Source organism: Calonectris borealis, chromosome 5 (assembly GCF_964195595.1).
Source record: "Calonectris borealis chromosome 5, bCalBor7.hap1.2, whole genome shotgun sequence".
Taxonomy (NCBI): Eukaryota; Metazoa; Chordata; class Aves; order Procellariiformes; family Procellariidae; genus Calonectris; species Calonectris borealis.
Window position 1 is genome coordinate 34,106,134 of NC_134316.1, and position 12,517 is coordinate 34,118,650.

At 41.0% G+C, this 12,517-nt stretch overlaps 1 protein-coding gene across 1 annotated transcript in view; it reads right to left on the reverse strand.

The window, feature by feature from the left end:
• The window catches only part of DPH6 (diphthamine biosynthesis 6), a 214,549-nt gene extending 208,112 nt beyond the window's left edge, over nucleotides 1–6,437 (reverse strand). Inside the window, exons 1-2 of the mRNA XM_075151761.1 lie at nucleotides 6,128–6,437; nucleotides 1,935–2,029 (exon numbers count right to left, since the gene is read on the reverse strand). Of these exons, the coding sequence (XP_075007862.1) occupies nucleotides 1,935–2,029; nucleotides 6,128–6,150 (118 nt within the window). The 5' untranslated portion in view covers nucleotides 6,151–6,437. The remainder of the gene's footprint in view (nucleotides 1–1,934; nucleotides 2,030–6,127) is intronic.
• Nucleotides 6,438–12,517: the final 6,080 nt, after the last annotated feature.

Sequence of the window (12,517 nt, forward strand, 5' to 3'; positions counted from 1 at the left end):
AATTTCAAAAAACTTTACTGTTAAAATTGTTACCATGGTCATCAAGAGAGGAGATTATTTCTGCTTAAGTAGAATAAAAGTAGACGGCCACAATGTTTTGACATTGCTTAATATACAAAAAGAAAAGGAAATCTGTTATAAAATCCAGGCCCTTTCTACCTTCACTCCTTTTAAAAACTAAGCTTGAAATGAAATCAACTCTTCACCGCTATTTCCTTAACCAGGAGAAAAATTTAACTGAATTTTCTTACAAGCAGTTTGTAGCTAGCAAATAAGAAAAAAACAGCTAAAATGCAGGCATGATGGATTTGAATTAAATCTCAAACTACACGATAAACTGTTTACATATAAAATCTTTCAGATAGTTTTTCAAACAGATTGATAAACCAATACATCATTATTGGTGAAATCTCCACTTTATTAAAAGCTAACATAGTTCACTATTTTAATGCTAATTTGTAATACTGGAACTTCTCTTAATTTACACAGACACATCAAGCATCTGTGCTGTATACCTATGTAGCACGTCTTGCAAACAGAAAGGTCTGTAACATTGATGAGGATAACTAATTTGTGATGTAACAATTAGGTCATGTCACATTTGATGCCATACAACAGATATGCTTTTGCTCAAAATGGGCAAATCCAAACCCATAATCACAACTAACCAACCTAGACCAGAAGAGTTGATTTAAAAGAAAACTCAGTGTTTTTCAATATACATGAATATGACAAGGTCTTTAAACCGATATTCAGTTCAGAATACACAGTTTCTTTATTAATTGAGACTCTCCAGGCAGCAGTGGTACAAGATAAAATAAAATGAATGGCATAGAATCCACTATTGCCTGAAGCAGCTCAATTAACTTTCCACAAAATTTCCAACTACACACTTAAAGAGAGCATTTTATGATTTTAATGACAATATTCTGCATTTCTGATGTGGATAAATTAGTTTAAAGAAAACATATTTCAATAAGATAAGAGATGATTATGTCCTAGCTACCCAGAAAATAAATTGTTCCTGTAGTCCCTAGCATTTGCCAGTTCTGTCTGTGACTCGTTTGTGATGGCAGCGCCCTTTTTCCTTCATTTTCTATGTATCTTCCTACCATACAGTTACCAGATATCATACTTAATTGTTTAATGTATGTTGAACAGCTAACCTATGTTAACATACCTTAATATTTTCCCCTGCCAACTGGGAAACAACTCACTTCCTTTTCAATTTATGCTCTAGTCCAACACAGAAGTACCCAGCTCACCCTCTCACCTCACCACTGACTCAGACTACTCACCACTGAGTTTCTCCCATTCTCTTTCATAGAAATAGGTCTAGGTGCAGCCTGTGAGGAACTGATCAGAAAACTGGTCCAAGATAAAAGGAAGGAAAACGGCAGGAAAAAGAAGTACATCAAGGTCAATTCCAACCCAGATCAGTTCCTCAATCCGGTTCACAAATGCTGGGCTAGAATAATGAAGGAAGTACACAAGGCTAAAAACAAATGAGCAGCAGCAAAACCGCGTATTTTTGGCAGCTGGAATGGTTTATGCCAGTTTAAAGCATTCCTAGAAATACAGTGTTTGTTTTGTTTGATGATATCCTCTACCACCTTTTACTATTTGTGCTACTGAACTCACACAATCCCGTTGTTTACCACCAGGAATATTCACTATTCTCCCTTTTTCAAATTGTGTAAGCCTTTCTTTTACTGATCTTCATCTTCTTGTGGTTTTTTCCCCTCTAAAGAAAAATACATTTAGTATGTCTCCATAGCATTTTCCTTCTTCTATCTCTTTTAAGATTTCTAGATTGCCCTTCAATATGCAAAACTATACAAAAACACATAAAGGAACTTAATTCAGGCACAGCTGTGCCTCCTTTGTTTCTAATATAAAAAAAAAACCTCCTGTAAGAAATGTGGCTTTCATACCTGTGTTTTCCGCAGGTCTTAAATTGGCTAGAGCAACAATCTGATGCCCAGCAGCAACACACTGCATCATATTATAACAGCTGTCCTTCCCACCACTGTAAGAAAAAGAAAATAGTGGCAATTAAAAGTACTGATAAAAGTTTTAGGCAAAAGTCATAAGGGGCTAACTACTTAAAAATTAGTATCAACAGAGCTGGTTATAAAGTTTTGAAATTAAAAAAAGGTTGCAAAATATTAGCAGTAGGAAAAGATGATTTCACCACACAACATTTACTATACATGTATAATGCCTACATACAATATCCATAAAGCACATATCCAGTTCTGTATCTCATTATTAATCTGAGAGATTCCATGAAGAACAGCCACTTCCACTGGAATCTCTTCAGAACAAGGACTGTCTTCTACTCCAGAAGACGAATTACTCTGTAGTCATTACTAGATAACTTGGATTAAAAAAAAAAAATCTGCTCCAGAGAGTTGCCAGCATTAACAATCTTTTTAAATGAAGACTGTCATGTTAGGAATAACATTTATCCTTCATGGGATACTTTGCCTAAAGTTTCAACATTTTAAATGTACTTCCCATTCTCAAAAGCTGTAATTACTACAGGCAGTAGGTTCAGTTGACACTGCGCTGAACATACAAATTTTTTACTGCATATAATTGCAAATAAAAATAATTATTGATTATAAAAAAATAGAAAAACAAACAGAACGATATTCTTCTCTGAGGCCAAGAGATGATACTCTAACACAGAGAATACAATTAATTTTGACATTCATTCAAGATCTACTGGAACCTTTTCCACTATCACTGAGGAAAGAATCCTGCTCTCCTGGTGTAACTGAAATATAGTATTTTTCATGGATTTTAATCACTATCAAAAGAAATATTACAGTCTAACAATAAAACTAAGAGTGCTCTAGAATACACACTGCTTACAAAATCCATGTTCAGACTCACAGCCTTCAAACTAAACTGCAGGTGGAGATTCTGTGCAGCTTCTTTAAATGTCAAGGCACAAAAACCAGTCCAGGGCACGAACTGGAACAGAGATCTAGACCAGCTCTGTAAAACTGCATCTTGCCTTAGAGTCACTGCGACATGGACAGGAGAACAGATAGTACAAGCAGTCCTTGCTACAATAGACCATCCGTTTCCTTGTGACCACGCTATTACTAACAAACTTCTTCAGCACTTCCAACGTAAAGTTCCCACTTTTATCTAGCCCTCTATGCAAGAGCTTGAAAGTGCGTTACAGGAATGTAACCATACAGCTATTCCTGTCAATTTCTGCTTTTATCCATGCGAAAATTCTGTATGCTGACCTTAATTTGCTGTATAACTCAAACTTAAAGTAGAAATAGTATAACATGGCATCCTTTCGTACTTAACAGATTTTCATAAAGCAGTTGCTTATGTTTCAGTGCTATAAAAGTAAATATAAATACGATAATAAATAGATTCCTAATCTGAGGTTTCATCTCTACTTGACATTATTCTCATGCATACCTACAACTTTCTTCTAACCTATATATGGACAAAAAAATTTTAAAAAAATCATATGTTCATTAATTCTGGATACTGTGCTTGATAGCTCGGAAACGTACAGTATTCACTTCATAATGTGAAATTTCAGGCTTAACAGAATCATAATGAAACAAAGGCTCTTTTATTTCTGAATCACTTCATTCTAAAAAATAAAAGCCTCCCACTAGTTCCAATTTCAACTCCAGACACAACTTCAGAAAAATAATTATATGACAGTAGATAATTGCCTATGCTGTTTACAGCATTTCAATATCATTTTTTTTAAATAAAAAATTAAAAGGACACTAGAATAAATCTATTAATCTTTTCAACTAATTTATCAAAAAAAAAGAAACGTTAAGATGAGGCTACCTTCAGATTTCCCACATTTGACCACTGATTACTTGATCGAAATTTGCAGAGTGCTCACTGCCTGACATGCTACTGTACTGTTATTTATTTTCTATACTACTGTTACCATGACCCTAAAAACTAACCCTACGAAGAAACAAAACAAAATGGTGCCTACCTACAAGGCCTTCTACTCTAGCTGTAAAACACATGACGGTTAAGACCAATGAAGCCAGACAGCCCATGCTGTGGAAGGAAGGTGGACTCAGCACAGTCCCAGCCTGGCTGTTGTCCAACAGATTGTAACAAAAAAAAGAAAGGAAAAAAGCTTTAAGAAGAGAGATGAAGGCAGGTACTGAGGTAGCCTGGGGACTGCTCTCAATTCTCATCATAGAAAAAAATCACAAGGCCTTTTTGTAGAAAACTGTACCAAGTCAGGCCACAGTCAGGGTTAGTTTTGACAATGTCGCAAGTATGTTAACAGGTAGGCTTATAAACAAACAAAATACCAGAAGAAAAAAAATATGGTAGCCATAAAGATATGGGTCTATAAAAGACTTCTGAGCAAAATTCCTTTCTATTGACAGTTTACAGTAGGAAAATTCTAGAAGAATTAAAGAGTTGAAAAACATATTTCAGGTAGAAGACTGGCTTTAAAATGTCTATGATTTAGCACAAAACACAATACAGGGTTTACCCCATAAATACCGCCTTAAAGCAAGACTATCAACTTTAAGTGTGGCCAACATTTTAGAAGAAAAAGAAACAGGTTAAAGTAGTTTTATATATAATCCTGACCTTTTCAAAAGTAAGAAGCCCTTTTCAAATACTTTTTTTTCCCTCTGATCTTTGAGGCTAGCTCTGTTACAAAGATTTTAGACACTTTGATGTCTCTTTAAAACTCTTCTTAAAACTATTAGTGAAACTAAATCCATCCTTGTAAAATTGCCCATTAAAATAGCAATTGTGCTAGAAACCTGTTTTTAGGATTTTATTTCATCCTGCCTTTTAACACATTCTTCTGCTTAGAGAATATCAAAATAAATAAACCTGGAAGACAAAAATCTTATCTATAAAACAAGAAAAAGCACCGAAGTTGATTTTCTTACTCCGTATTTAAGCAAATCTTGAAAAACGTAAATAACATTTGCTGTATTTTCTCCTCTTTGGATGATGTTTGGAATGATTTGCAATTGTTGCAGCCAAAGCCCAATTTCAACAAGGTTTGATATCAGACATTGCATGAGAGAATTTAATACTTTAAATGTTAAGACTTCAGCAAACGGTTACTGCACCCAAAAATAAAAAAACACTGCTCACATCCGCACAATCCTTTTCCATTTACAGGTTTCCTAGCTTGTTGTTTTTTAACTCACTATTATTTCTCAATAAAAGAACACACCTAGCCTTGTTAGAAAATTATGTTAATCTAGTTCTAAAAAACACAAAATGCCATTTACAGTACAAGGACTGCAGAAACTGACAAAAAGCGGCAGAGTGTGGGGGGAGCGAATACAGCAGTCCCTGACAGACAGGGCTGTATCAAACTTCAACTATTTAAATGAGTGAGCTTCATCTTTTTAAAAAAGACCAAAATGAACTCTCTCTCAAAAGACACACTAGAAAACCTGTCGTTAAAGAGTTCAGAAAAATCTATCCTAAGAGAGCTCAAGATATTTGGAAAGGAAAAGCAAAGCACGTGAAAACTCAACCGCAGATGAGCAGAGCTCCCCCTAACTGGCGGGCACGCGGCAGAGGCCCTGCACCCCCGGCAGGCCGCTGCTCCCCGCCGCCGCCGGCTCCGGGCCCTGCGCCCCGCAGCCCTGCGCGCTGGAGACGGGCTAACTCGGGAGACCGGGACAAGGGGGAGCCGGCGTATCGGGGAAAATAATTTTGGGTTCTTTGGTTTTTTTGGTTGTTTTGGGTTTTTGTTCAAACAGACACTAGTAGTTCTTGAGCGTCCCGGGAACCAGCGGAAAGCGGAAGAGACACTGTTACAGCTCCGCGCTGCCGACAGGCAGGGATCGCCTCACCCCGCCGCTCCAACGCAGCCGGCCACCGGCAGCAGCGAGCCGGCAGCCGCCTGAAAGCAAGACGCCGCCGGACCCCGCTCGCTCCGCGCAGGGAGGGGGGCGGGAGGAGCCGGGGCAAGAGGGTCTCTCAGGCGGCGCTGGGTGGAGCGCGACCCCCGGGCTGCTCCCGAGCGGGCAGGCGGGCTCGGCCTCGCCCCGCGCCCTCCCTCCGCCGCCAGCCTCCGCCTGCGAGACGCCCCTCGTTCGCCCACACGGGCGCTCCCTCAGCCCGTTACCTGATTAAAGCCACTACTCTCATGTTGCTCGCGGCCCGGAGGGCGGTAACGCTAACAGGGAGGTGCGAAACGCAGCGGGGAAGGAGCCCGGCCGTCCCGGCCACCCTGGGCCGCACACGCCGCCGGCTCCTCCGTTGCTACCGCTACTGCCTCGCCGCCTCCCCTCAGCGGACCCTCCTCCCGGGGCAGGCCGGGAGACTGCCTGAGCAAGCAGGAGGCACGGCAGGCCGCCGCCTCTCCGTGCCCGGGAGAGGCACGCCGCCTCTGCCGCGGCCCTGCGAGCCTGCCGGGCTGGCGGCGGCCGGGCGCAGCCCAGATGAGGGCGGCGCGAAGGGCGCGGCCGCAGAGGCAGCGCGCGGGACGCCTATGGCGGGCAGGGCGGCCGCGCTGGTGGGCCCGGGCGGGTCGCCCGCTGCCGGGGCTGCCGTGTGTGTCAGGCGCGGGAGCGGGCTCGCCCCAGCTCCCCTGCCGACTCCCCCTGCCCGCCTTTTTCCTTCTTGTCTCCAGCGAACCGCAACGGACCTGCTCTAAGCGATTGCTGTGTAGGGAATGGGAGCGACCGAGTGAGGTGGCCGGTGCGTCCCCTTCCCCTCGGGTGGCCGCTGAGGGGACAGCGGGGCGTAGTCGCAGCCCGGCTTCAGCGCGGCCCGGGGGAGGGAGGCCGGGAGGGCCCCCTCTCAGGGGAGGAAATGCCGCGGGGCTTGAAAAGCCGCCGCGGGCCAGTCGTAATCGCGGCTGCGGGAGCCGGAGCCCGGCGTGGGCGCTCCCAGCCGCCCTGGCAAGCTGCTGGGCGACGCGGGCGGCACCGGGTGCTCGCCCGGCGGCGTGTGACCCACCGGCCGCTTGCGGGGCGGTGGGCGAGAGAGCGGCGCTCCCTCAGCCCCTCACCTCGTCCCTCAGGGGGGCTGACGAAGGGCACCCCTTTCGAGTCGCCGCAGTCTCCTCCAGCAGCCCGTGTCGAGGGGCCGGAGCGGGAGGTGAGCAGGGAGGACGAGGAGACCAGACCTCCCGGCTGCCTCGCTGAAGGCCTCTGCGCTCGCCTGCAAGCACCAAATGTCCACCTGCGCCCTCGGGTCCAGCTGCTGCAGACCAAAAATCAAATCTTGTCACGTGATGCCCGTTTTGGGCTGATTTTCTGACGAATCCTGCTGTTAACGCATATGACTGACATCACTACAGGTTTGCGGGCTGAATCAATGGAAAGGTCAACCGGGTGCCTAGTCTTTGAGTCCAGACACAATTTTATTTCTCCCAAGTCACAGAAGAAACCTGTGGGTTAGTTTGGCCGGTGAAACAGTATTGCGAGGCTGAGAGTCTTACACCACCAGGTAAAACCGCTGCTGGGGGTATTGTGGCAGTGTTTTGAGCAGCGGTCTGAGGGCCCACCACTCTCCAGGCTGTGATCCAAAGGGCCTGTGCGTCCAAAATGGGGACAAGAAACCACCGCTGTTCTGTTGGCTGCTCACCCTTGCTGGAGCCTGGTGTGCAGGGTCAGCGGGGACAAGCACAGTGTCTCGGGGTGAGTCTCGGAGCTGCCCCGCTCGGTGTCTTCACCTGCGGTACCACCGCGGGTGTCTACAATCCAACCTGTAAATTGGCGGTGACCAGGAATGCCGATTCATGGTTCCTATTGAATTTAGCTGCAGCAACTGGTGCAGCTAACGTAAAAGGCTTTGTTCCTCAGGGCTAGGATGAAGAGTATGCTTTATGCGTTGCAAGTGCTAACTTATCAGCCCCCTGTAACATGATATTATACAATGCTATATAACAATCTGTACCAATCAGGCTTTGCGCAAGCCTCTGAAAAACAAGTTCCTTGCACATGAATTGTTGGGTCTGAAGTTCCCAGGAAGAGAAATGATGGAAGAAAATAGAGAAGAAAATATTCTAAGCATTTTGTTTATAGCAGTAAATGTGCCAAAATAAATGCCTAATGAGACGAATATATAAGATTTTTTATTTACAGCTCATGAAACAGTTTGAAAGAGCACTCTTTTTTTTTTAGATGATTTGAGTCTGCATGTGATTTGTACAGTAAGTCACTGGAACTTGTAAAATAGGAGTGGATAATTATGGGCAGATACGAAGGTGATGATGCCTTCCTAAATACACTTTTGAAAAATTAAGAAGTGACAATCAGTATAAAACTTACTTGATAAGTAGTTGTGAAGAGGTAGGAATCACAACATGGATTTTTCTGCATAGGAATAATTACAAAAAGCACATGTTTTAAAAAATAAATCCTCAGTTCATGCTTTGGCCATCAAAGACGAGCAGTCATGAGACAAAATATTTGACTTACATTGGAATTACTTACAGGACAGTTGGATTTCCTTCTAGTTTAGTGATGATGACTTAATCCGTAATTCTTAGAAAGCTTTTTCTGCTCCTCAAAACATCTTAGATGATCTGAAAGAGGGTTACTTAGATGTGAAATTCTGATGAAAGGGCAGGGGTTTTGGTAGGGGGTTGGGGCTTTTATTTTTGGCTCAGAAAGGTAATGGAGACCTGTTCTGAATTAAAACTAAATCCAGTGCACTCAGAGATTTTAGCAGAGATTACTAAATTGAATGAAGCAATACTGCATAGTACATGAACTGATAGAAAATAACCACACCTCCAAGGAACAGTAAAAAAAGGCAGAACAAAGGTATTTGATTTATTGCAAAAAAAAAAAAAAGGGGAGGGGTATTTTATCGTGCATCACCTCTATCTTTTCTGGGTTTGAATGAAATATTTTTATTTTTTATTATCACAAGAAAGAATATTTCAGCTGGTAGATGTGAACACTTAAAAGATGCTCATTTACTTAACAATGATATACGGAAAGTTTAAAAATCATGTACATAAGTTATTCTGCTGCTTTGGAAAATGGAGAGGCCATAAAATCAGTAGCTTTAATCACACAGCTTTATAACAAATATTCAAAGACTTGTAAAGCTCTCTTCTAAGTAGCATTGTTAGAAGATCTGGAAAAGGGAATAATTCTGAAATCCCCTATTTTCTCAAAGGTCTGTTATTATTAATTATTCTGATACAATGTTGCTGTTTTTTCAGCAGATGGTTCTATTGCGTTCAGTTTTACAGCTTTCAAAAAAACAAATTTCCACTTACAAGTCAGACTTGTTTGAAGTAGAAGTTACATATGACACTGCAGGACCAAAGTCTGCTTCATTTGCTAGCGAGACTAGAATTTTTTGCTTCCATTTGATGAAGACATCAGTAGTTATTTGCACAAATAAAAAAGTGGGATTTGGCGCCCAGAATTTGTGAAATATGTCAAAATTGAATTAGTAAAGTGGGGTTTCGAAGCAAATCTGTATTTTACCCAAAAAGATGCTGTTTTCAAATTATTTTGAATATATTCAGTGAGAAAATCTGTTCACTCTTACTCACCTGATGAAATATGTCTGGTGTAGTGTCACTGCTCTTAAAAGGTTCTGCCGTATGACAGTGGACAAAAGGCAGTGCATCATCTCTCGAGCTGATTGCCCCAAGACATTCTGCTATACTGCTGCAGCAGCTGAAACAATAAAATTCACCAAAGCTGCTTTTCTTCTCAGGGAAGTACTGGCTACTTTGTACAGAAAGCCAGCAATGGCTCAGCGCTTCTTTCTCACCCTTTTCTGCCTAGAAAGTTGAAAATAATTATAATGAATTAATATAACTGGAGGAACCTGTCACAGGATTAAAAAACGCAATGCAGTATCCCTAACGATCTGGAATAGTTAATTAAGTTCTCTTAGAAATGAGTTCCAAAAATAACTTACTTTCAGTAAGTTATGCTGAGAAACAGTCACTTTAGCATACCTGAGCTACAGTGCCTATTAGAAAGGGGCCAATTATCCAGTGATTGGCAGTTAAAGGTGAATTGCTGAAGTTCTTAATTAAAAGATTTCCTATTATAATCACCAGTAAGTAATGGAATACTGGATATATAAAGCAGACGTAATGTTAGAAGGATATTTCCATTTTGAAACAAGGATTTTGAAAATCGTCTCCTCCTTTGCTTACCGTGCCAAGTCTGAAACGGGAATGTTACGGTTTCCACGGGTGTAGCTGGCAACGTGCCACTATTGCCCCTCATTAGAGTGTCCTGCTCTGACTCTCCTGCAGTCAGAGGTGTTTCCCTCATCTAACAGGTGGCAGAATTTTCGCTGCTGTTAATACCCAAAGCTGTTCATGTAATACAGAAACATGATTTGAGATTTTACAGGAGGGTACTTCTGTCTTTTTAACTAAGAAACTGGCTGTGGAGCTCCTTAGCTGCTTGTCATTGACAACTTCCCTGAATTTTCACTTACTTCACAGTAAACAGGATATTATCAACTCTTCCATGAGATATACTGGAATTAAATTTGCGGGAAAAACTTCTGGTTTGGAAACATGAGATGTATTGACGTACTACTAAAATGTGAATAAAAGGAATTTCTTAGGAGGCATATCTCCCATATCTCCCCATCTGAGTGTAGAAGGACTCAAGGTCATTCTGTCTACATTTCAAGCTCGCCAGATATAAAGAGCTTTGCTCTGAATGCTGCATAACCATGCTAACAGTGCGTTATGCCCAAGATAATACAGCCTACTAAGATTAGCTCAAACACCTTGTCACACTGTTCACCTCTACTAAAATATATACAGGTAATCCTATCGTTCCTAGTTCTGGTAAGACAAGGCTAGTCATTTTCATAGGTGATTTGACTTGTTTCTGCATCACTATGAAATCCAGCAACTTTGCTTTGTCCTCTATTTAGCATTCAAGAAGACTCTTAGACCTGTATTTATTAACCACTGCAACAGAAACAGAATTTAGCCTAAGATAGCATTATATATGTTCTTGACTGATAGGTAACAGTCCTTATACGATGCCAGTTTTTCTAAGCTTTTGATGAACTTAATTTTCATTAATCATTCTACCAATCTTCAGCGAGTCGAAAGTATAAAATTAACCTTATAAGGTCACGCCTCCATCAAAATGACCACTCTGTTTCCATTTCCAGCAGGCACTAGCGCAAGCTAAAATTAATATTCACTGGCAGCTGAACAATTTTTGCACTTGACTAGATCTGTTTTCAGTGTTTGAAATTTTTACTTTATTAGTAAAAGCACTAACACTAATTACCACCAAAAGAAACTGTTAAGTTTCACTGGCAAAATCCTTTGTTTACCTTTTTTCTGTTCAGCTTAATTCATGAGATTTTAATGTATTTTTCTCCATATGAAGTCCTTCAGTACTTTCAAGGGGAAAAAAAATATGTCTGAGCACCTCCAGCTTACCAGAAAGCCTGTAGTACCAAAGGAGTTTCTATTCTACATATATCTATTTTCATTGCAATGGAGAAGTTAAGCGTGGATGTTGTATTTACAAGTTAAAGAACTTTTATATCTTCCTGTCTTTTTCTCACTTACAAAGAAAAAAATGTATTTTTTAGAAATAAACATTTCAATTTTTAAATTTGCATAAGTTTCAAATACAAAACAAATGTGAGAGCTATTCTAATGTTACATTGAAACAATTGTAGATCAGAGAGGAGTTTATTGTAAAGAAGTACATGTACGAGATTCAAAGCCAAGTCCCTGCTATCTAACAGGGATAGCTGTGATGCTATATTAACTGCCGATGAAGACTCTGAAGATGGAAATTTTGGAGCATTTCTGAATGTTAGAGACTGTGATCTCCTATTAACCATTCTAGAGGAGAAGAAAAAGATCTTTTAGACTCAATAATCCTTATAAGGTGTTCATCATGCAACAACTTTGAGTCTAACGCTATAGGCTTTAATTTATTGGGAGTTAGGCATCTATCTGACGGCTGCAAAACACCCAGGAAAAATGTGGTCATGGATAATAACCCATGAGAACAGAGAGAAATTAGCTATCTAGTTAATGAGGTTAAGCTACAGTGTCTTCTCCATCATCATGAGCTAAACCACTGGGATCTTGTAGGCAGAAATTACTGTGATATTTTTACAGAGATGCAGAAACTTAGAGAAACAGCTTTCCGAGAAAAGAGTCAGAAAATTGAACTGGTGCAATGAAAATCTAAAAATGAACTGTAGGATCTTACTGCGGTGGTGGTATATAATTTGGGATCATTACTCACCTACTAAATGGTTCTGTGGTTCGTCACTGATTAAGAACATTTGAGTAGGTTAAAGCTGCTGAAGTTTCAGGGGAATAAGCAAACAATAGCTTTTTTGGCCCATTTGTTTCACTGCAAGGATCTTCCTGTACCATGAAGCTTTAAGTAATAAAAAGGACTACTTTCTCTATTCCACTCTTCCTATTCTGTTCAATTTTGCCAGTACAAATAATGTTAATAACTTTAACAATCAAAACAGTTTTTAACTGTGTCGCATTTAATACTCTTTTCATCTCACAGTCAGATTT